At 48.3% G+C, this 25,673-nt stretch overlaps 1 protein-coding gene and 1 pseudogene across 1 annotated transcript in view; both read left to right on the top strand.

Annotated features, from left to right (window-relative positions):
• LOC137616543 (transmembrane protein 69-like) overlaps positions 1–25,673 on the top strand; it is a 99,216-nt gene that overhangs the window by 24,147 nt on the left and 49,396 nt on the right. The window contains exon 3 of the mRNA XM_068346387.1: positions 7,849–7,943. Coding sequence (XP_068202488.1) covers positions 7,849–7,943 — 95 coding nt within the window. The remainder of the gene's footprint in view (positions 1–7,848; positions 7,944–25,673) is intronic.
• On the top strand, positions 24,412–24,530 carry LOC137616808 (5S ribosomal RNA; annotated as a pseudogene).

The following is a 25,673-nucleotide window of genomic DNA, read 5'->3' as shown; positions in this document are numbered from 1 at the left end:
ACTGGCCCCAGTGCCAGGCTATATATTCCAAATTCATAAATGTAATTCATAAGTTGTCTTTTCTTTTGAAAAGTTCATGACCGATCCATCTGGTTTAAGTAAAGGAAAAAGTGTTAAGTCTGCATCAGAGTACAGGTTTGAGGGTAGCCCACAATCTGATAGCGTTATAGCAGAAAGGGTTTATTTGATAGTTGAATTGTAAATTTTCTGAGCAATAGTTGTAGGTCAGTTCCCATTGTTACAAGTCAAATTTGGTCTGTTCCTATTCCAAATTTATAAACTGCCTGCGTCCCCAATTTTACTGTACAGTATATAGAAATCTCTGAAGATTTTTTAAATCGTCAATATTTTGTCTTAATCATGCAAATCCATGCACTGTTAGACAGAGGCTAATTTCACCTGAATTAGGAATAACTTGCTCGATTGCGTAAGCAATAGCTTTACCTTATCATAGAATACCACCTCTACTGGTAATCCTTACAAATACTGCATTGTACCTTTCAGAAGTTTTTCTCCATTTGAAATGGCTTACTTTCTTCAATTTCTTGGCAATGAGCATATGAAACTAATCAATAACTTTTATGCTTTTTCTTGAGTAAGGGACTATAAAATTCTAAAAATAGTAGACCTCAGGTTTTGTAAAATAATTGTACTTAGTAGTAGTTTAATGAGACACCTGAAATATTTCTCTAGACTCAAACAGGTCTTACTTAAAGGACTTATAAACAATGGATAGTCAGATGGAGAGAGAAGGCAGGAAGTGTTTTGTGGGAGAGGCAAAGAATGCTCTTAATTATCATGTAAGCCACAATGGAGGTATTGTTCTTTCACTAGGGAAGAGGTTTACGCGACGACGGAAGAAGGCCAAACGGGATATTTCTCCTTCGAAGGTTTCTTCGAAAGGAGAAAAACCCAAGACCTCTTCTTCCGTAGCCCAAACCTCCTCCGAAACTCCCACTTGGTCGGTCTCTTTCGAGAGACCGTCGAGTGGTAGCGTAGACCGATGTACTGTTTACTAAACTTGGGGTCGAGAGATGACGTTGCTTCCCCTAGCGAAGCAGCTCCACCTCTTCCCCCGGGGGAGGATATGTCACTAACCCCCCTTTTTTCAACTTTGGTCCTCCTTGGGGCTTACGGGTTCGTCCTCCAAGGAGGTTTTACTTGACTACATCCGATTGGGTGCCGCTGTCAAGCAATCGCTGTCACCGACAGAGGTTGATCCTCTGCCTCTTCAAACCCTACGGTAGCTGACGGCTTATTTTCTCCCGTTCCTGTTCAACCAACGAGGGAGAAACAAAGTCCGACAGTCTCTCTTGCTAGTGTTTCTTTCCCTCGGGGGAGTTCACTTACAGAGACTCCTCTTCGGAGGACTGCAGAAGGTCAGCTCGCTGACCCTACGGCCCCCAGAGGGCGCATTCGTCACAAGGCTCGCCTTCCTCTTCGCCAAAGAGGCCTTCCTTCACCTGCGGTGAGGAGGCGCCTCTTTGGTTCAACATCTTCGTTGCAGTCCCGTAGAGGAGCCTAGACAACAATCACCGGCTGTTCCTGCATTGGTCCTGGACCTCTCTGCAGATCGTTCGCACTCATGCACATACGCGCCCACGTTCTCCTGCGCGCCAGACCTTACCTAAACCCAAACCTACGCGCCCACGCCCAGCTGCGCACCAACTCTTACCTAAACCCAAACCTACGCGCCCACGCCCAGCTGCGCACCAACTCTTACCTAAACCCAAACCTACGCGCCCACGCCCAGCTGCGCACCAACTCTTACCTGCGTGCCGTCAACCTCCTGCGCGCCAGCGCTCTCCTGCGTGCCAATGTTCTCTTGCGCGCCAGCGCTCTCCCGCGCGCCAACACTCACGCCCAGCAGTTAACTCTCCTGCGCACCAACGATCGACTGATCTGGGCGCTACTGGGAAGTCAACTAGACTGACTTCTCCCACGCGCTAGCTCTTGTCATCGCGCCAGCGCTCGCCATCGCCTGCATGCATCCGCGAGGATACGCGCGCACACTCGCCTATCCTTTCCTACAGATTCGCGCCCACATTCTGACGCACGCCCACGAGCAGCACAGGCGTCAACTGCGTGCCCGTGCGCTAGGGGTCTTTCTCCTGCGCGCGCGCGCCCTACGACTGGTACAGGCACGCGCGCGAATACTCTCCCGCACGCACGCGTGCGTGCCAACAGTCTCCTGCACGCGCTCCTGTGCGCACACAGTCTCCCGCATGCGCTCCTGTGCGCCATCAGTCTCCCGCGCACGCCCGCAGTCTCCCGCGTGCGATTCCTGGTATTCTCCCTCGCGCGAGCACCATTACTCTCCCTCGCGCGAGCGTCAATATCCTCCCGCGCGCGAGACTGCTGAACTACGCACGGCAAGGTCGCCATCGCCTCATTCCCCTCCCCGCAAGTGCATACCAGCGCGAATTGTGGAAGAAGGGAAACATCTAGAGGGGTCCAGGATTCCAAAGCCTTTTCAGGCGAACCCATCAATGATGAGAACTCCTCCCAGGGATCCTTCAATTCCTGTTCCTTCAAGGGGTATGTCTGACAGCGCGTCTGTCAGCCAACAGCCCTGGTTCAGTGCACTAATCAGAGCCGTAACACAGGCGTTCAAGCCTGTCTTCTCTGAATTAGGGCACAGATCCATGGCGGCTTCTACCCCTTTGAAGAGAAAAAGAGGAGTTCCAGACGCGGTAACTTCTCCAAGGGCAAAACTGACTCCACGCAAGTCTTCGAAGCAGGTTCCTTCTCTCCCCCAGACTCTCTCCTTCCCTTTCGGATGAAGATTTCCCATCCTCGGGAATCACGCGAGGAGAGACTTTCCCCCATCGCACCAATGAGGGAAACCTCTCCTCGCACCGAGATGTCTTCTCAGGTGGGGACTGAAAGGAACGTGCTGTCCTCGTCAATGTTGGAGTCCTACATCCTTCCCAGGAAGGAATCTAAGGATTCTAAAACATTACCGAAGTCCTCTTTTAGGACTAGGATGGAGCCAGCTAGCCACTCGGAGAACGTCCACGACTCTCCCCAAGAAGAGCCTTTGGGGACAGGAGACTTTGCTGCAAGTCCTACATCAGGAGGAGACCAGCAAGAGTCAGAACATGCATTTTGGCCTGTTCTGACTCTAATGAGGGCTCTTAACGGGTTTTCCGACCCAGAGATCCCTCCTCGAGAGGGCAAGGACATGGTCTTGGACCGTGTCTTTGGTACTCAGAAACCCTCCAAGACCAGTGCAGCACTGCCCTGGTCTCAAGGGGTTAAGAGTACCAGGGACAAGATCTCTCTACAGCTCTCCGAGATGTCCTCCTCCAACCATTCCAGTGCCACCAACAAGCTCCTCCCACCTTCTCGCGTACAGCAGAGGAGGTACTTCGAGATCCTTAAGGAGCCTTGTTTAGCTCTTCCTCTTCACCACTCATTGGAAGAACTTACCAGGGGAGTCCCTCTTGAGAGAGACTCCAACCGGCAGGTCTCATTCTCGGCAACCGAGATCCTTAACCATGAGAAAGTTGCGAAGTGTGCTATGCAAGCCACTTCGTGGCATGATATCTGGTTGGGGACCTTAGGTATCCTGATACGTTCTGAGGATTTCTCCAAAGAACGTACCAGGAAAGCTATGGAGACCTTTCTTCTCTCAGGTACTCGCACGATCGAGTTTCTGGCCCACCAAGTCTCGAACTTGTGGGCAAATACCATTCTGAAACGTCGGGATGCAGTAGCTGAGAGGTTCCTTCAGAAGGTCCCTAGCACCGAGATCAATAGGCTCAGACATTACTCTCTAGAGGGATCCATCTTGTTTGAGCCTAAGGATGTGGAACATGCCGCTGAGAGGTGGCGGAAGTCTCATCCAGACTCCCTTCTTCACAGGGCTTTAACATCTAACCCCTATAAGCCTCCAGCACCACAGCAGTCCCGTCCAGTCAAGACCGCTAAAATGACGACAGCAGCGAAGACCGTGGTGTCTAAGCCCTTTCCCGTCAAAGAAAGGAAAGGCAAAAAGTCCTCCAGGGGAGGCAAGAATTCTAGAGGGAGCAGCCGAGGCCGCGAACGCTAGGATAGGCAGTCCCCCTGCATGTCCACCAATGGAGGGATGCCTACAAAGTTGCTCAAACAGGTGGAAGCAACTCGGGGCCGATTCCTGGATAATCTCCGTGATCAGTTTAGGATATCGCGTCCCGTTCATAACATCTCTACCTCCCCTGACTACGAATCCAGTGTCATTGAGCTCACTTGCCATGGGATCGGCAATGGGGGAAAGCCCTTCGGGCAGAAGTCCAGACCCTGTTGAAGAAGTGCGCTCTCCAAGAGTTCCTCGACGAATCTCCAGGCTTCTTCAGTCGACTTTTTCTTGTAAAGAAGGCGTCTGGAGGCTGGAGACCAGTCATCGACCTCTCAACTCTGAACAGGTTTGTCAAACAAACTCCATTCAGCATGGAGACGGCGGACACAGTCAGACTAGCAGTAAGACCGCCGTAAGACTTCATGTGCACACTGGACCTAAAGGATGCGTACTTCCAGATCCCAGTCCATCCGTCTTCAAGGAAGTACTTAAGATTCAGCCTAGACGACAGAAAGTACCAGTTCAAGGTGCTGTGTTTTGGTCTCTCCACAGCACCACAAGTCTTCACCAGAGTGTTCACCCTAGTATCATCTTGGGCACACAGGATTGGCATCCGTCTCCTCCGTTATCTGGACGACTGGTTAATCTTAGCAGACTCGGTGTCATCCCTTCTTCAACACCGAGACAAACTTCTGAGACTTTGCCAAGATCTGGGGATCATGGTAAATCTCGAGAAGTCCTCACTGCTTCCCACTCAAAGACTGGTATACCTAGGCATGATTATAGACACCATTCTCCACAAAGCCTTCCCATCAGACAACAGGATAGCAAGGCTGAGGAGGGTCGCAAGGCCTTTTCTCAGACGAGAAGAACTTCCAGCCCAATTGTGGTTACGTCTCCTTGGTCACCTTTCATCGCTTGCTCGTCTAGTTCCCAACGGTCCCCTCAGGATGGGATCCCTCCAGTGGCGACTCAAGCCCCGGTGGAATCAAACGTACGATTCCCCGGACATCCAAATCCCCATGGGACCGCAGAAGTGACGGATCTCCAGTGGTGGGTGACAGACGAGAACCTACGAAAAGGAGTGGATCTTGTCGTCCTCCCCCGGATTTGATGCTGTTTTCGGACACTTCAAAAAAAGGGTGGGGAGCCCACGTGCTGCACCACATGGCCTCAGGCCTCTGGTCAGAGTCAGAAAAATACCTCCATATAAATCTCCTAGAGATAAAGGCCATCTTCCTGGCCCTTCAACAGTTCCAACAGTACCTGGCAAGTCAATCTGTGGTGGTGATGAGCGACATCACAGTAGTGGCCTACATCAACAAACAAGGAGGTACTTTTTTGCAGCAACTATCCCATCTAGCAGTAGAGATACTGAGATGGGCCGAAGTCCACTCGATACCACTATCGGCACGCTTCATTCCAGGCAAAAGGAATGTGCTCGCCAACAATCTGAGCAGAATGTCTCAGATAGTGAGTACCGAGTGGTCTTTGGATCATCTAGTAGCCAACAAAGTCCTGACTTTGTGGGGTTCTCCGGCTGTGGATCTTTTCGCAACGGCCCTGAACTTCAGGCTCCCGCTGTACTGCTCCCCAGTCCTAGACCCCAAGGCTCTCTGGCAAGATGCTTTCCAACAACGGTGGGACAACATCAACGTTTACGCCTTTCCCCTGTTCTGTCTGATGAGGAGGGTACTCAAAAAGACCAGAACATCGGTCAATCTTTCAATGACCATCATAGCTCCGCTATGGCATCATGCGGAATGGTTCCCGGACCTTCTGCAACTCCTAACGGAGCTACCAAGAGAACTCCCTCCACGACACAATCTACTCAAACAACCACATGCCAACATCTTCCACAAAGCCGCAGGTTCTCTACGACTTCACGCCTGGAGACTATTCAGCATCTCCTCTCTGAGAGAGGATTTTCGCAACAAGTTGCTGTCAGGATGTCTGGACACCTGCGAAAGTCTTCGGCAGCAGTCTACCAGGCAAAGTGGAAAGTCTTCTGTGGTTGGCAAAGTGGAAGGGGTATCTCTCCACTCGATGCCACTATTCCAACAATAGTGGAGTTCCTCGTGTATTTGCGGGAAGAAATCCGCCTTTCAGTTTCGGCAGTGAAAGGCTATCGCTCAGCCTTAAGTCTAGCCTTCAGGCTGAAAGGAATGGACATTTCTTCATCGCTAGAACTTTCTCTACTCATACGTAGTTATGAACTTAACTGCCCTCAGTCAGAAGTGAGACCTCCCCCATGGAACGTGGTTCGAGTTCTCAGGTTTCTTAAGAGACCTCCCTATGGACCATTACGCCAGGCATCAGATCGCCACCTAACCTGGAAGACGGTATTCCTGCTAGCTTTGGCCTCGGCCAAGCGAGTCAGCGAACTTCATGGTCTCTCGTATGACATCGCCCATTCAAGGTGATGGGGGGAGGTAACGTTCAGCTTCGTCCCTGAGTTTATTGCTAAGACTCAGAATCCTGGAGTGGCGGATCCTCGATTCGACTCCTTCCGGATTTCTAGTCTCCGTACTGTATCAGATGACCCAGACCATCTCTTACTATGCCCAGTAAGGAGCTTGAGGCTGTACCTCAAAAGAACAGCTGCAGCCCGTCCTCATGTGTCAGCACTATTCATCAGCACAGGAAGGACTAAGAGGAGGGTCACCAAGAACACCATCTCTGCATGGATTCGTATTGCCATTGACCTAGCCTTGAATCCAGACCCTCCTTCGTCACGTCGCCCTAGAGCACACGATGTCAGGGGCATAGCTACGTCCCTGGCCTTCAAAAGAAATTTTTCAGTGACGCAGGTTCTTCAAGCTGGGGTGTGGAAACGTCAAACAACATTCATATCCCACTACCTGCAAGACATGACCCACAGGAGACTCGATATGTTCGCTATCGCCCCTGTGGTGGCTGCACAACAGCTGGTTTAAAACCTCAAGCTCCTTATTGGACAAGTAGCAGAAGGTTGAGGGCATTGTCACCCGATTTTAGTCTGCATGAATGAAAAGGTTTGACTGGCCCTTATTCTTTTCTTCATTATCCCCTCTCTTGGGGAAAGCAGCATCCTGGGTTCTCTGCATAGCTGACCTCAAACCACTGCAGGTAAACCATGTTCCCTTGTGTTCCTAGCATTAAGATTAATGGTACGTCCCCATACCCTGACGAGGTGGTATTGAGAAAGTCCTAGTCTACAAGTTTCCATCTAAAGAACTTCAGAACAACTTCCTAGGACAAGTCACACTTCTTCATACCTTCACACACAGCTTGCGTAGGCCGCAGTCCTTGCGTAGCAAGGTTCTAGCGAGGCGCAGGGACTCCATATTTCTTGGGAGCTTACACACTCAAATAACGAGCCCCCGGGCAGAGCCAAACGCCAGACTGGCTGGGACGTCCACCCTTCCTAATGGGTGAGTCACCCCTATTAAATAGCGTGGTTTGTATTCCAGTTACGGAACAAATGACAAATTCGTAGATAATTTGTATTTTTCCTAACTATACAAACCTTAGCTATTTAACCAAACTTGCCCGCCAGCCCTGTCCCCCTTGAAGTCCTACCTCCAAGCAAAGTGAGCTTAAGCACAGGTGTGTGAGAGGGGGGGGGGGGGGGGGCAAGCTACCCTCCTCTACCCCCCTGCTAACTAGCGGTGTGGGTTAGTAAACCCTCGTTAAAAATTAATGGCTCGTCATTTCAGCTACGCCGAAAGTAATACCCTGATTAAATAGCTAAGGTTGGTACAGTTAGGATAAATACAAATTAGCTATGAATTTGTCATATTTTGCAGGTACAGTTACCCTCTCACTCCACACTTCTGCGAGATGTAGCTTTAAGGAGGATCATGAGACCACGTCGTTAGCTCTCTTCGAAAATGTCAAACAGGTGAGTACTATTGTTTGGGTTACATAGATTATAGATTATTCCTCGTGTATTATTTTGATGAATCATTCCTACAATTTTCATTGCTAATGCTCTTGAAGTGCGAGTTTCTTGACCTTGAAAACAAAGTTGTTCTGGCACTAGATACAAACCTTACGGTCTTTACATAGGAGTATTATTTCGGCACTAGCTGAAACCTTCCATTAAATTTTGCAAGGTGCAACTACCCTCCACTAGTTAGCGGGAGGGAAGGAGCAGGGGTAGACCACCACCCGTCTCACACTAGCACTAGTAAACACTGCCACTTTTTATTTTGGCTCGGAGTGCAGGCGTGTCTGACTCCGCTAACCTTAAAATAAAGATTCTTTTATTTTAAGAACTGTCCTAAAAATTGGTAAAATTTTCCCTTTTCTTTTTCTTTTACAGGTTTGACTGCCGAAGAGATCCACCAGGCAGGTTTCTCCTAATATTGAAGGGCACCAGTTTGGTACCTTTATGTCCATTGACGAAACGTATCCTCACGGTCTCTGTCCTGCGTGTAGAGGTCACATTTGCATGCAGGAGTCTCCTTGTGTGGTGTAGGGGGTGGTCAGCCTCTCAGTGGAAGACATTTAGTAGGCGACAGAAGATTAAGGTAAAGAGGGATCACTCCCCTTCGATGTTAGCCTTGGAAGGGAAGAAACCTTGCCATCATTCTCCATCATCTCAATCTTTTCTCGATGACTCTGCTCATTATCCTTCCCCTGGGAGTAGAACGAGTACAAGTGGTGCCCATGTGACTCGGGGATAACCTTATGTGTAGTAGGGCTCTGTTGTTTCCCCCTAGCCGAGAGAAACAGTGCTGGTCGCCATCGTGGGGAGTCTCTTTCTGACGAAGCATTTCTTCTTTTGTGGCCTACCTTGGGGCTCACAGGTTCTCCATGCACAAAAAGGTTACAAGAGGTCTTGCTGTTGGGCACGTGAAGGGAGCAGACATCCTCAATAGGGGTTGAATTATCTCTCTGAGACTCCAAAGGGCAACCTAAAGAGTCTTACACCCGCACAACCGTTTTGGCCTCCACTTCTGCTTGCCCCAACGTTCGCTCTGTTTTGGCCGGCGGGTGTGATCAGTTGCTGACAAGTACTCCTCGGACTTACTTGTCGGGGGATTCCTTTGGGGTGAATCCAAGGTCTAGCTTCGGCTATGTCCCAAAGTCAATTCTAGGAATCGATCTTTTGGGTGGGTTCACCCAGTCAGAAGAGAGACAAAGTATGCTGTCTGGAGGTCCGCCTCGCCGGTGTTAAGCAACCTTCCCCTCTCAGAGAGGGTAGTTTTTCAGCAGGTGTTGGGTGATCTTCCCTTACAAGGGAAAGGTCTCCTTCATCAGGTGTTAGCCGACCTTTCCTTACGAGGGCAAGGTCTCCTTCTCTGGTTTCTGTTCCTCTAGCTTTTCACCCGTGAGAAGCTTTGCCATCACAGGCAAAAGGGGTTGATCATCGCTCCTGCCTACAGGAGAGACGGCTCAGGAATTCCATGCCCTGCTCTAGCCCATCTGAGTGCAGCTTTTCAGAGCTGGACGATGATGGTGGGAGGCGAATGTCTGTGATCCCTCTCCCTCGTCATCGTGTCCGTAGGACACAACATAGCACTACACGTAATGTGAGGAATAGCTTTCATGAAGTTGCCTCCTTGGTTTCTCCTTCTTGTAAAGAGAAACCTGATTTGCTGTCTGCTTGTAAGCATGCAACAACTGCCTGTTCTTCCTCTCTCTTACGGTAAAAGAAAACAATGCGCCTTTCTCCTACCACAAATAAGGCGAATAGGAGACATTCTCTCCTAGATTTGTTAGCAAGTGGACATGCTGACCAACTTTCAGCGGACAAGTCTTGCAAGTCTTACCAAGATGGAAGGGCTAGCTCCTCTGCTTGAAGAAGGCGAGCGAGCTGTTGCTACTCGTATTGCTTCCAGCATGTTTCTTTATCCTATAATATGGTCCCTGGTCTGGGGACCAAAAATATATATTACATATTACGGCTGGCAAGTTACACAACCTCATATGTTTGTTTTTACATAAATCTGTTACACCTGAATAATACCCATTCTCTGAGAAAATTATTTAACTCCCAGTCGGCAATATATTAAAACACTGAATATCCAAAGGTCTCTTTACGTACACTCAAAACAAACTGGGTAATTATTATTAAGAACTATTCAAATCAACCTCTTACAGTAGGGTCCCGAATTATGCGAGAATTTGGTCGATGAAAGGCCTCGTGTAATTGGAAATTCGTATATTTCGAAACACATCATGGTGGCAAACAGCAACCTACCTGTCAATTTTTTTTTCACTCCATATCTAGCTTTCTAGCTATATATATACTGTATATACACTGTGTGTGTGTATGTATGTGTGTATGTATGTATGTATGTATATATTATATATCTATAAAACATATATATATATATATATATATATATATATATATATATATATATATATATATATATATATATATATATACTGTAGCTTTTATCTTAACAATACTGTAAGAAATCCTTCTTATAGATTTTTTTTTATAAAATACTGTACAAAATTTCTTTTATGGATAAATAAAACAATAAAAAGTTGTTAAAGTTTTGATAATTTTCTATGACTGTAGTATTTACTACTGTACTATGCATAGCTTACTGTTTTCAGTATTTTCCGAATGATGTAGAATTATTTCCTATAGATACAAAAAACAAAAAAGGGTTTTCAAGGTTTGATACAGTACGTATCTAGCAATAGTTAAAAATTACAGTATAGTACTGTATATCCATGATGACACTCCCACACGTAAACACGGCCAGTAGGCGCAAGTGTGCACTAGGCTGCTGTACGATAATCACGCTTTTTCAATATTAATCTTACCCGATGATCATGTAGCTGTCAACTCTGTTGCCCGACAGAAATCTACGGTCGGGATACGCCAGCGATCGCTATACAGGTGGGGGTGTACACAACAGCGCCATCTGTGGTCAGGTACTCCAGTACTTCTTGTCAACACCACCTCAATTTTTCCTCTGTCGTGCCACCAGCTAGACCTACTTGGATACGCTGTTGATTCTGGAGTTATTGTTCACGATTTGGTGATGTATTTGCTCTAGAGTTTAGCCTTCGCTATTCAGGAAGCTTTAACATTAGCTTAGCAAGTTTTTGGAATTAATTTGATTTAATTTTGGTGACGAAGAGAGTATGAACTCTCTTTCACTTTAAAATGGCCGACCCTTCCCTTAGACGGAAGTGTTGGTGTCGTAGAGAGTATAGACTCTCTTTCTTAATTTTGCTTAACAAAGTTATAGATTTATTTTATATCTCTCCGCCTTTTATAGGCCTCTTCGATTAACTTCCTTTTATTATAAACTTATAAAAATTAATTTTTATGTTTGTTTATATGCGACCTTTCCTAATAGTAGGCGGTCTTTTCTTGGAACCGAAGTTAATTAACATTGAGCCCGTCATATCGTTTTTACCTGTTAAGATTTTATGCTATTTTAATTTTAATGTTTTTGAAAGAATTTCTTTGATAGTCTCGTACTGTTTTCAAAGTTGAACTAACGTTTTGTTTAGTCTCCGCAGTTGTTGACGTTCAGAACGTTCAACTTGCGCTCTATCGTTACGATAGAGAGAGAGTATTCACGGTTTCACGTTGCAGTAAGAGTAAACCGATTCTAGCGTTTTGTTCATTCTTTCTTAGCTTAAATGGTTTTAATTCTAATAAAGGAACTTTTTATTTGGGAAATCTTTCAGTTTTTTTTTTTTTTCCTTTAACAATAATATGTTTTAACGATATATATAATTGGGCTCATCTCTCAGGTTCTAAGTCAAGAGAGAGAGAGATAGAGACGGAGGGAGAGAGAGGAGGATAAACGTTTCGTTCAAGCGGGTAACGTTGTTATCGTTTTTGCTCTTCTCCCTAGTCTCTTTAGGGGAAGAAGGTAAACGTTTCTAGAGTTTTATTCTTGTTCCCAGGCTTTATGCGGTGAGAGATTTTAAACGTAGTTTATTTGATCTAGTGTTTAGTCTCTTTTCCAGCCACTGAATTCTTTATCTTTCATTATGTTTTTCTGTTACATTGTAATACTGTTTTCGCAATTACTAACTTTTAATGAAGGATAGAATTGCGTGTTTCAGGTACAAACCACTTAAAGTTTCGAGTTCAGTGAAATAAGTGCAAACAGAAAATCAAAAGTGATAAAGTGATAAGCGCAAAGTGTTACAGTGTTGCGTTCGAGGGTTCGTGCCAGTTGTTCGCCTAGTCTGGGACCTCTTACAAGCTCCCAAGCCCAGGGGAGAAGTAATGTCGAAGGACTTATGGGTTCATCAGGCCTTGATCGACGAACAGACGTTTCCCTCCGTGGTTTCGGGTGTATCCACTCACGTAGCCGGCGTGATCACCCCACCCACACAAAGACGAGAGAGCCCATTTATTCCTCGTCTGCGGAAGAGGTTTCTCGCAGAAACCATGGACCAAATCTTGCAGCTTTTAAGTGCAAGTCGGTCCCTTCCGCGCAAGTCCAACTCCTAGGTGTAGCCACTGCCACTGGGTCAGTTCGGACTTGCTGCAGTACGACAACTGCACACCTCCCAGAGAGGCAAGGTGGTACCGCAACAGGCAGTAACTCCGTCTGTTGCCGCACCAGCTGTTTTAGACCCTCAGTCTCAACGGACAGTAGCTCCGTTTGTTGTTGTCTTTCATAGACCCTAGTGGTCCATGCTGCAGACTATACAGTCTCAGCTTGCTCCTTCATACAGGAGTATCATGCTGGAAGGTTGACAATGCAGCCTGTTAACCTACAACCCGCCGAGGTTGTGCGCTCAGCAGATACTGCGGCTGCCTGCTCCCACCCTCCACCTGTGAGAGCTCCACCTCCGATGCGCAGTCCACCCTGCCAGACGCATGTTCTTGCTGCGCCTCCTGCTTTCATGCGTGAGTTGCCGCATCGGGAGTTGCCGGGTTCTAGCACTATGAGGCAACCTCCTCAACCCATGAAGCAGGAGCCTCATGCTATGCGGCATCCTCCTCAACCCATGAGGCAGGAGCCTCATGCTATGCGGCAACCTCCTCTACCCATGAGGCAGGAGCCTCATGCTATGCGGCATCCTCCTCAACCCATGAGGCAGGAGCCTCATGCTATGCGACATCCTCCTCAACCCTTGAGGCAGGAGCCTCATGCTATGAGGAGCCTCATGCTATGCGGCATCCTCCTCAACCCATGAGGCAGGAGCCTCATGCTATGCGGCAACCTCCTCAACCCATGAGGCAGGAGCCTCATGCTATGCGACATCCTCCTCAACCCTTGAGGCAGGAGCCTCATGCTATGAGGAGCCTCATGCTATGCGGCATCCTCCTCAACCCATGAGGCAGGAGCCTCATGCTATGCGGCAACCTCCTCAACCCATGAGGCAGGAGCCTCATGCTATGCGACATCCTCCTCAACCCTTGAGGCAGGAGCCTCATGCTATGCGGCATCCTCCTCAACCCATGAGGCAGGAGCCTCATGCTATGCGGCAACCTCCTCAACCTATGAGGCAGGAGCCTCATACTATGCGGCATCCTCCTCAACCCATGCGGCATGAGCCTCATCCCTTGCAGCATGAGCCTCATCCCATGCAGCATGAGCCTCATACCATGCAGCATGAGCCTCATCCCATGCAGCATGAGCCTCATCCCATGCAGCATAAGCCGCATGCCATGTAACATGCTCTGCATACCTTACAACATGCTCTACATACAGCATGCTCTGCATACCTTACAGCATGCTCTGCATACCCTACAACATGCTCTGCATTCCTTACAGCATGCTCTGCATACAGCATGCTCTGCATACCTTACAGCATGCTCTGCATACCTTACCGCATGCTCCTCAGTCACACATCTTTGGTTGTTGCCAACTCACAAGACTGTCAAGCAGTTTCATAACGTTGCCTTCTGGTCTGCTGCTTTTGCACCAGTGAAACCCTCACTGAGAGAACTTAACTTTTCTCGGATATGGTTCCTGTAGATGAGAAAGTGCTATTCTCCCTCCTTCTGATATTCCCTTGAGGACTCTGTCATTTGGAGAGGAGCCTTAAGCTGCTTAGCCTCCTATGGACTTTTATTTAAGCATAACATGCTTCCAGGGAGGGTAATGGTTCCGCTTCAGTCGCTAACCCCGTCTGTTGCCACACCTGCTCCCATAGACCTTGAGCTTTGTTGCAAGACATGCAGTCCAAGCTTAGTCCTTGTTAGAGGATTTTTTGTTTACGGAGTCAGTGTGTCACTGGGAAGACGTTCAACAACCAGCAGAGGGGACTTGTTGTGACGCAGTGCGGCAACCTCAGCAACCCGATAGGAGTTGTCTGTACTACCCAGACAGTCTAGACAGTTTCGGGTTGTCGCTGTACTTCCTCGCTTCCCCATGGTTGACAGTTCACAGACTGTGCAGCAGTACCATGATCTTGTGTCCGGCTCCGTCAGACGACTGGCTTTTAAGAGCTCCCACAAGTCGTCGCTGTCTGGAGAATCTCAGATGGACTATGGATCTGACCAAGGAACTGGGCCTCCTGGTCAATTTAGAGGAGTCCCAGCTCGTCCCATCCCAGACCTTTGTCTACCTGGGTATGGAGCTTCAGAGTCGAGCTTTTCGGGCTTTTCCGTCGGCCCCAAGAATCTACCAAGCCCTAGAATGCATCCAGAGCATGCTGAGAAGGAACCGATGCTCAGTCAGGTAGTGGATGAGTCTAACAGGGACACTTTCATCGCTGGCCCTGTTCATCGAGTTAGGGAGACTCCACCTCCGCCCCCTTCAGTATCATCTAGCTGCTCACTGGATAAAGGACATGACGCTAGAGACGGTCTCAGTTCCTGTTTCCGAAGAGAGGAGGTCTACTCTAACGTGGTGAAAGAACAGCTTTCTTCTCAAGGAAGGTCTACCTTTGGCTGTTCAGAAACCCGACCGCCGTCTCTTCTCGGACGCATCAGACACGGGCTGGGGTGCGACTTTGGACGGACAGGAATGCTCGGGAACATGGAATCAGGAGCAAAGGACACTTCACATCAATTGCAAGGAGCTGTTGGCGGTTCATCTGGCCTTGATAAACTTCAAGTCCCTCCAGCTTAACAAGGTGGTGGAGGTGGACTCTGACAACACCACAGCCTTGGCTTACATCTCCAAGCAGGGAGGGACTCATTCGTGGAAGTTGTTCTAGATCGCAAGGGACCTCCTCATCTGGTCAAAAGATCGAAAGCTCACGCTGGTAACGAGGTTCATTCAGGGCGATATGAATGTCATGGCAGATCGCCTCAGCCGGAAGGGTCAGGTCATCCCCACAGAGTGGACCCTTCACAAGAATGTTTGCAGCAGACTTTGGGCCCTGTGGGGTCAGCCAACCATAGATCTGTTCGCTACCTCGATAACCTAGAGGCTCCCGTTGTATTGTTCTCCGATTCCAGACCCAGCAGCAGTTCACGTGGATGCTTTTCTGCTGGATTGGTCCCATCTCGACCTGTATGCATTCCCGCCGTTCAAGATTGTCAACAGGGTACTTCAGAAGTTCGCCTCTCGCAAAGGGACACGGCTGACGTTGGTTGCTCCCCTCTGGCCCGCGAGAGAATGGTTCATAGAGGTACTGCAATGGCTGGTCGACATTCCCAGGACTCTTCCTCTAGGAGTGGACCTTCTACGTCAACCTCACGTAAAGAAGGTACACCCAATCCTCCACGCTCTTCGTCTGACTGCCTTCAGACTATCGAAAGACTCTCAAAGAGTCTATCAGTCTAAAGGGGAAGTCTTCCGAAGCTGGTACAAGGCCAATCCAGTTTCCTCAACCAGTACCACTGTAACCCAGATTGCTGACTTCCTGTTACATCTAAGGAACGTAAGATCCCTTTCAGCTCCTACGATCAAGGGTTACAGAAGTATGTTGGCAGCGGTTTTCCGCCACAGAGGCTTGGATCTTTCCACCAACAAAGATCTACAGGACCTCCTTAGGTCTTTTGAGACCTCAAAGGAACGTCGGTTGTCCACTCCAGGCTGGAATCTAGACGTGGTCCTAAGGTTCCTTATGTCATCAAGATTTGAACCTCTCCAATCAGCCTCTTTTAAGGACCTCACATTAAAAACTCTTTTCCTCGTGTGCTTGGCAACAGCTAAAAGAGTAAGTGAGATCCACGCCTTCAGCAGGAACATAGTTTTCACATCTGAAACGGCTACATGTTCCTTGCAGCTCGGTTTTTTGCTAAAACGAGCTTCCTTCACGTCCTTGGCCTAAGTCGTTCGAGATCCCAAGCCTGTCCAACTTGGTGGGGAACGAACTGGAGAGAGTACTTTGCCCAGTTAGAGCTCTTAGGTACTATCTAAAAAGGTCATAACCTTTACGAGGACAATCAGAAGCCTTATGGTGTGCTATCAAGAAGCCATCTCTTCCAAGGTCTAAGAACTCAGTTTCTTACTAAATCAGGCTTCTGATTAGGGAAGCACATTCTCATCTGAAGGAAGAAGACCTTGCTTTGCTGAAGGTAAGGACACATGAAGTGAGAGCTGTGGCTACTTCAGTGGCCTTCAAACAGAACCGTTCTCTGCAGAGTGTTATGGATGCAACCTATTGGAGAAGCAAGTCAGTTTTCGCATCATTCTATCTCAAAGATGTCCAGTCTCTTTACGAGAACTGCTACACCCTGGGACCATTCGTAGCAACGAATGCAGTAGTAGGCGGGGGCTCAGCCACTACATTCCCATAATCCCATAACCTTTTTAACCTTTCTCTTGAATACTTTTTATGGGTTGTACGGTCGGCTAAGAAGCCTTCCACATCCTTGTTGATTTGGCGGGTGGTCAATTCTTTCTTGAGAAGCGCCGAGGTTAAAGGTTGTGATGAGGTCCTTTAGTATGGGTTGCAGCCCTTTATACTTCAGCACCTAAGAGTCGTTCAGCATCCTAAGAGGACCGCTACGCTCAGTAAGGAAGACGTACTTAATAAAGGCAGAGTAATGGTTCAAGTCGTCTTCCTTACCAGGTACTTATTTATTTTATGTTATTTTTGAATAACTAATAAAATGAAATACGGGATACTTAGCTTCTTTGTTAACATGTATGCTGGTCTCCACCCACCACCCTGGGTGTGAATCAGCTACATGATCATCGGGTAAGATTAATATTGAAAAATGTTATTTTCATTAGTAAAATAAATTTTTGAATATACTTACCCGATGATCATGATTTAATTGACCCACCCTTCCTCCCCATAGAGAACCAGTGGACCGAGGAAAAAATTGAGGTGGTGTTGACAAGAAGTACTGGAGTACCTGACCACAGATGGCGCTGTTGTGTACACCCCCACCTGTATAGCGATCGCTGGCGTATCCCGACCGTAGATTTCTGTCGGGCAACAGAGTTGACAGCTACATGATCATCGGGTAAGTATATTCAAAAATTTATTTTACTAATGAAAATAACATTTTTTTGCCCTGAGCGGTCATTTCACTAATGATAATTTTTCAAAGTTAATATAATTTCTTTATGCTTATGATTCGTAATTATAGTTAAAAGTAGGGATATTAATTAAATGGTTGAGTAAAAAAAACAATTAATACTACTATTTAATTTCAAATGGCTACATAATACTGAATATTCTAATGGGTTCTTTTTACCTTCAATCGTAAATCTTACGCCTGGATAAGAAACAAAAGGAAAGGGCTAGGTCTCTCTCTCTCTCTCTCTCTCTCTCTCTCTCTCTCTCTCTCTCTCTCTCTCTCTCTCTCTCTCTCTCTCTCTCTCTCTCTCTCATATCGTTTCCTGTATAGTTTTCAAATATGTTCGTCATACATTTGTACATTATTTATCCACTTTATTCTCTCTCTCTCTCTCTCTCTCTCTCTCTCTCTCTCTCTCTCTCTCTCTCTCTCTCTCTCTCTCTCGGCATTTCCTTTCCCTTTATAGTTTTGTGAAATTTCGTTGTCCAGTCATTCGGTAATGAGAAGTCATTTTCGCTTTCGGCATCGAAAGAAAACTTTGTTTCTTCAATATACTCATCATTGGAGGATTCAGAACTAGTGCTCTCATTATCAAACAGGTTATCATTATCAAATTCCACAACAAGAATATCATTTATTTCATCTAAAGAAATAACCTTCCTCTTTAGACCTTTCATTACAAAAGGAACAACAAATAACCACTTATGCATAAACGCCCGAGCGAACTGATAGGAAACCACAGTTTTGTAACATCAAGCTACCTTCAGAAAAATAGTTGCCAGACATCATATAAGTTTCTATTCACAGTCCCCATATGCTGAGAGTGTTGCCAAGTGGTGATCCTATACTTACTATACGAGTAAAGTAACATCACGAGACTGACGGCTTGTAAAAGGCAATTAAAGTCATGAACGGAATATACAGTTGAAGGCGGTACCGAGTAGATCGTGGTGAACGGTTTATCACGTGGGTGACGCTTAACAGGTTAAAAAAACATTTTATATAGTTCGGTATTTTCTCTATCCATCCTCTCCCAGAAAACCTTCAAATGTGAATTATCGGAATGTGTGCAGATCTTGGCAGTGCGATAACTAGTTAGCGACTGAGAATAAAAAAAATAAAAAGCCCGATTGACGATGCAGATGAAGAGGATATCGAATACCGATTTTTCCCTAATTGATTTTTTCTACGTTCTGTCTAATCCAATGTACAGTACATTCTTATGTAAAGGGCGAACCCCAACATTTCTTGGTGCTGCTACACTTTAATTATAGATATTTTACCACCTATTTATAATCTTTATTTATAATAACATCTTTAGTAAAAGCTCTTCAATATCACTTTCAGGAGTAAATGCGTTTATGATCGACGATGAAACGTAAAAAAAAAACGTTTTCCTTTTAAGAAGGCGTTTTTTTTAGGAAAAAAAAAAACAACATGAAACAAAATTGCTCATATTTCATATATATTGATTTTCTAAGGATAAATAAAACAACATTAATTATAACATTATTATTACATAGTACCTGGTAAGATATCTTTTGCCGTAAAAGTTAACCTATAGACAGATGTTAAAATTGGTTAGCGAGTTCGTTATGATCGGCGATGGAACGTACTAAACAAAGTAATGGGTTTGGTTGTGGTGACATGTTTGGCAGTAGCATGATATAAAATAGTCTTTATTTTGATGGTTTTTAATTTAAAGTTTAATGAATAAGGATTTTTCACCATAATCACAACGTAAGTATAAAAATTAATTAGTACAAATATGGAATATTATACATATAGGTGTTGGACAGTTAGGCTAGGCCTAGCGACAAGTTCACACAACAGATGGGCAAACCTTAACATTTTTCATCCAAAACTAGTCTTAAAATGTTTGAACAGAAATCTTTCTCTCACATTCTCCCCCCCCCCTTCTCAGACATCGGGGAACCATCACCCCCCCCCCCTCAATACAATTAAGAAAACAATAGATTTCCTACGCTTCGCGGTGCTTGACTCGCGGATTTAGAATGCTCCTCGCAGATACAGGAAAATTAATTTTTAAAAACTATCGATCGCGTAATTGAGGAATCGCGTAATTAGAACACGTGTAATTCGGGACCCTACTGTACTTCGATTCTTAATTAGGGATACGAGAGTTTTGTAGGAAACACTGGTGATTGGATTACAGTAATACACACTTTATAAAAATAAATATATTCTATAAAAAATTATAACATTTTGAAAGAATTTACACCAAAAATAAATCACTCGAAATATTAAATCTGAAGAAAACCTTAGACTAAGACAAGAAAGTATTACACTGAAAATTATATGATCACTTGACTCGAAATATTAGTTGTTCCGTAACCGAAATACAAACCACGCTATTTACAATGGGTTTACCTTTTAGCGCAGCTGAAATGGCGAGCCATTAGAATTTAACGAGGGTGTATTACCCCCGCGCTAGTTAGCGGGGGGGTAGGGGAGTGGTAGCTTGCTACCCCCCCCCCCCCCTCACACACAGATGAATGCTCACTTTCACTTTTGGCTCGGACTGTGACAGACGTCGGTCTTGGTCCTCTCTTGGCAGCCATTGTTTGTTTTGTCTTTACTTAATCGCTTACTTTTCATTTACTCGATATATATGTAAACATGTTTTCATGTTTGTATATATATTTGAGTATAGAAATCAGTAAGTTTCCTTTTCAGAGTTGTGTGTGTAGCGTACGATATCTACGTGGAGTCCTCGGCAGTTAGGCCACCACGGCGTAATTTTATGGGTGGCGATCGAGTTTGACTTATGTCTTTCTCTCTCTCTCTCTCTTGAGGTCGTTCACCCTTTTACTACGTGTTACTACGCCCTTGTAGCTTCCTTTCCGTGTGGGGGGGTTGCTACGCCGTACGTTTGTCTCAATTAGTTTATGAATCTAATTGTAGTTGTTTTTTTTTTTCAGCTTGTAGAACGATTCCTTTCGGGGTTTTCGTTCTTTAGTGTTCATTCATTTTTAAATTACATAATTACATAGTTACATAATTATAATTGTTATAATTCTGTTTTGGTTACAGCTCTCCTTCCGTGAGTATAAGTGGTTGTGAGGGCACGTGCCTGTTGTGTAATTCTTGTTTCCTTTCCCTCGGGATTCCTCTTCGGAGCCTTCCCGGGGGAATGAATGTGTACTAATGTTTTTTGTTTTATTTTTTTACAGTTACCGATCTAGTTCGTTTCTGTAATATGGCAATGGTGTGAGCTGTCTTGTTGAGGCCTGGGGATTCGGCTGTTGCTGCCTCCCCCCTTGTATTTTCGTCAGGGGCGTGTCTCCTTCTACTGGAAGTACTCCCGTGACGACGGACAGCTCTCCAGTTCATTTTAGAACTCTCAGGAGGCTTGCCTCCTTGGGCGGGTAACTTTCCTTCCGAGGGAAGTTTTTCCTGTCCAGGCTTGAGTTTTTCCCCTTTTGGGGGGTTCTTCTCTTGCCTTTTTTTCGTGTGACTATCCTCTTGGTGCTGAGCGATCACACCTGCAGTTTCGCTCAAGGGGCTGGGCAACTGCAGGAGCTCCTCTTCGGAGGATTGCTCCTTTTAGGTCACTGGCTGACCAGTCTCTTCTACGAAGTGTTTCTCTTTCGTTCGCGAGAGATTACACTCATAGAGACTCCTCTTCGGAGGATTCTTCTGTTGCTGTTGCCGTTGGCCTCCCTCGCCGTAAGGCCCACCGTCCGCCTCGTCGTAAGGGCCTCTCATCTCCCTATAAGGGTGCTAAGAGGCGCCTTTTTGAATCTCCGTTTGCAGCCTACAACTCCTTTTTCTAGATCTTCCGCCTTGGTGCAGATGGACAGCAGTCTGATCTCGTCTTCCGACGGGCAACGGTCTTCCCGACGGACAACGGTCTTCCGACGGACATCAGTCTCCCGGCGGACAGACAACGGTCTTCCGACGGACATCAGTCTCCCGACGGACAACGATCCCTTCGGGGCAAAGGGTTGCCTCCCACGGGGGTTCTTCCCTTGCGTGTCAGGGTTCCCCTGCGCGCCCTTCTGCTGTGTTCTCTCCTGCTCCTGCTCAGTGTTAGCGCACAGGCGCTCTCCTGCTCATCAGCGCTCTCCTGTTCGTCAGCGCTCTCATGATGGTCATCCCTGCTGTTCCTGTTGGTTCCTGTTACGCGCCCTGTGCGCCCACGTTCGCCCTCGCGATCTAGAACTTTGGTTCAGGTCGGGGTCAAGGACTCTTCTTCTATGCGCAGGCTTCCACGCGTTGCCTTCTGCTCGTCAGCGATCATCTGTCTCTCGGCGATCTCCGGATCGCCCGCGTGTGTTACAGCCGGCACGCCAACGTTCTCCAACACTTCTGAAGGAACATGGTTCGCCAGCTACTAGCTTACCTGCGCATGCTGCTCGCCATCGCGCGATCGCCTACCTGCGGATGCTGCTCTCCATCGCGCGATCGCCCACCTGCGGATGCTGCTCGCCATCGCGCGACCGCCCACCTGTGGATGCTGCTCGCCATCGCGCGACCGCCCACCTGCGGATGCTGATCGCCATCGCGCGACCGCCCACATGCGGATGCTGATCGCCATCGCGCGACCGCCCACCTGCGCATGCTGATCGCCATCGCGCGACCGCCCACCTGCGCATGCTGATCACCATCGCGCGATCGCCCACCTGCGCATGCTGCTCGCGATCGCTCGCCTTCGCATGCTGCTCGCCATCGCGCGATCGCTCACCTGCGCATGCTGCTCGCCATCGCATCGGCATGCCACAACACGCCATCGCCAACCTGCGCGTTAGCGCTCACCAGCTCACCACCGATCGCCTGTTGATCCATATCGCCAGCGGTCTTCCTCGCCCACGCGGCAGCGCGTTTCCTCGCCATCGCGCTAACGCTTGCGTTCGCCGCCTCGGACTCGCGCTCATTCACCTGCCCACCCTCGCGACCGCTCGCCTGCGCGCCCGCGCGACCGTTCACCTGCGCGCCCGCGCGACCGTTCGCCTGCGCGACCGTTCGCCTGCGCGACCGCTTGCCTGTGCGCCCGCGTGATCATTCGCCTGCGCGCCCACACGCCCACGTGCCTGCACGTCTACGCTCATGCGCGTCTGCGCCCATGCTCTCCAATGTTCGCCCGCGCGCGAACCAACGGTTTTCCATCGCGCGGACGGACGGTGTTCCGTCGCGCGAACCGACGGTGTTCCGTCGCGAGAACCGACGGTGTTCCGTCGCACGCCGTCGCGCGAACCGACGGTGTTCCGTCGCTCGAACCTACAGTGTTTCTTCGCACAAACGTCGGCTTATTTCTTGCAGTATCCATTGCTCGTCTATGGGTTATCGCTCGCCGACCACCAGCTCTCGCCCTTCCTACCACGCTCGCCCTCCTTCTGCGCTCCTTCGCTCACCTTCGTTTGCGTTCCTGCGTTACCGCGCATGGGCGCTTCCACGTTCACCCACGCGCAAATCTTTGAATTACCATCGCGCGAGCTCCACGGCGATTGCGACCACGATTCCCATTGGGGTTTTCGCAGCATGGCCAGCCTGGCGAGTTCTTCTGGAGCGTATTTCCAGAACACGGCCTCACCCCGTAAACGCAGAGCATGGCACTTGCAAGAATAGGAGAAACTTCAGGGAGATCTGAGCAACACTCCTCTTTCCAGAACCTGGGTTAGCCCTTCCCCGTCATTCCCTGGAAGGATTTTTGGCGGGGGGGCTTTCCGTTCGAGATTTCTCCATCGGACAAGGGGTGACTGCTTACCCCTTCCTCTGGGAGCTTACCAGGTCCTTTCCCTCCTCGGTTACGGCCCGAGGTTTGGTTCAAGGAAGCTACAGGAAGATCATAGGTACTTTCCTCCTCTCGAGCTCAGGCACCTTGGCCTTTCGTCGTTAAGTATCTAACTTGCGGACAAGCTCGATGTTGTACCATCTGGACGCGCTGACTGAGGGCTTCCTTCGGGTGTCTCATCTGTGGAGGTCGACGACCTCAGACACCATCCATCCTTGAGAAGAGTTTGTTTGTGCCCAAGGACAGAGACTTAGACAGCGGCTGTGCGGAGGAAATCGACTTCCGTTTTTACTCCTCCAAGGCGCTTTCTTCCAGACTCTGCAGGGCTCCAGCGCCCTTTTCTTTCAACCACGTCGGCCTAAGTTATCGGCTACGACAACTGGGACAAGGTGTCCAATTGCAGTTTCCTCCTGTCAGGAACAGATGGCACGGGAGGCTCCCCCGGGGGGGCATAGTCCTAAAAGGAGCGGCAGAGTTCACGAACTCTAGGATTGCAGGTTTTTCGCTGGGAGGATGCTTAAGGTTACTCATCCGAATGACAGCTTCCCGATGCCCATTCCCGCACGATCTCTGTGATCAGCCAAGGATATCGCGCCTGCCGTCTCTGTCAGCTAATTCAGTGTCTCTGAACCTCTATGCCATAGCGTCAGCAAGAGTTGCCCGGTTGGGCAGAAGGATCCATACCTTAGGTGAAGGTCTTCCATAGGATCATCGACGGCTTCACCCCCGGCCTCTTCAGTCGATCCTTTCTTGTAAGGAAGGATCTGAGAGGGGAGTTCCGTAGTCAACCTCTCAGCCCTGATCAAGTTTGTCGAACAAACTTCGGCCAGCGTAGAACAGCAGAATCAATCAGACTGGTATCGAGGCGACAGGACTCCTTAAACCCTGGATCGGAAGGACGGGTACTTTCAGTTTCCATTCCATCCATCTTCCAGGGAGCTCGTCGAATTCAGCCTAGACTGCAAGTATTCCTGCTTATGATGCAGTGTGGCTATCCCGCCGTAGCATAGCAGGTTTTTTTCCCCAGAGAACTCTCCCTGCCTTCCTCATGGCCGCTCAGGTGCAGGTTTCCGCCTCCTCTGCTGTTTGGAGGGCTGGTCAACTCCGGTAGGCTCGGGTTCGACCTTCTTCAGCGCCGGGATAAGCTTCCGGATGCTTACCATGAGTGTGGGTTCATGGTATTTTGCTTGGAGCCTTCTCTTCTTCTGCCTCAACATCTGGAGTATCTGGCCATGATATTGAGTCAACGGCCTTACCACGTTGGAAACCCCACTTCTCGTCCGTCCAGCGAGGTTAAGCAACGTCGGTTCTGGTCGGTACTTGGATGGGTGACCACCTGGGGACGCCAGATTCTGTTGCCACATCCTCCGAGCCTTCCTTTCAGTTGACTGTGGCAAGACTGAGGAGAGTCGCAGTACCTGTTCTCAGTCAAGCAGAGCTTTCAGCCCTACCTTGGAACGTTTCCTAGTTCTCCTTTCCTCATTGACCCGTCTATAGTCCGAACGGTCGCCTCAGGATAAGTTCCATGTGGGGCGGTCCAAGTTCCGGTGGCTTCAGGCAATGTTTAACCGGATTTCCTGGCCCCTATGGGACCAGCGGAACTATTAGACCTGCAATGGGTGTTGACCTATGGAGCCTCTTGATGGTAGTGGATATTCTCGTCCTTTCCCCACATTCTTGATGCTGTTCTCGGACTCGTCAAAGGAAAGGAGGGGGGGGGGGGCGAATGTTCCAGTCCAGGCCTATGGTCAAGACCTGAAGGATACCTCTCCATCATTCAGGCAGGCCTAGGGGCCTTAGTCTAGCCCCTCTACAGATCCTACAGCTCCTGCCGAGTCGCCCCGTGCACGTCGACTTCATGATTCTGGCGTATTCTAACCAGCAGGGGACGCATTTTCACACCTTCACATCTTGCAGTAGAGATACCGGGATGATTAAGATTCTCTCAATACCACCATCGGCTCTCTCTTTCCAGGCAGGGGAATGTTCTCTCCGACTATCCGAGCAGAGCCTCGTAGAGAGAGTGTACCTGGGGGTCTTTGACCTTGGGTAACCAGCAAGTCCTGGTCTGGGGGACCTGATCACGACAGCTTGGAACCTCAAGCTTCCGCTGTTCTTCCCCCCAGTCTCAGACCCCGAGACTCTGGCAAGATGCATTCCGGTGATGGTGGGACAACTTCGACACCTGCGTCTTCCCTCCTTTTTGTCTGTGGACAATGGGTCTCAACAAGACCAGGTTGTCTGTCAACCTTTCAATGGGAGAGCTCCACTGGGACTATGCGCAGAACGGTTTCTGGACCCTCTGCTTCCCCTGACGGAACTCCCGGGAGAGCTTCTCCCACGGCACAGACTACTCAAACAACCACACTGCGACATCTCTCCCGAACCGGGGCGTCGCTTCGGTTTCATGCCTGGAGACACTACGCCTCCTCCTCAAGAAGAGACAACCCGCTACAGTCGCGGTACGGAGGTCGCGTCATCTGCGATAGTCATCCGCAGGGGTC

The sequence above is a fragment of the Palaemon carinicauda genome, chromosome 22, assembly GCF_036898095.1.
Source record: "Palaemon carinicauda isolate YSFRI2023 chromosome 22, ASM3689809v2, whole genome shotgun sequence".
In the NCBI taxonomy this organism is placed as follows: domain Eukaryota; kingdom Metazoa; phylum Arthropoda; class Malacostraca; order Decapoda; family Palaemonidae; genus Palaemon; species Palaemon carinicauda.
The sequence above is the reverse complement of the archived record's forward strand: the minus strand, read 5'-3'. Positions and strand labels throughout refer to the sequence as shown.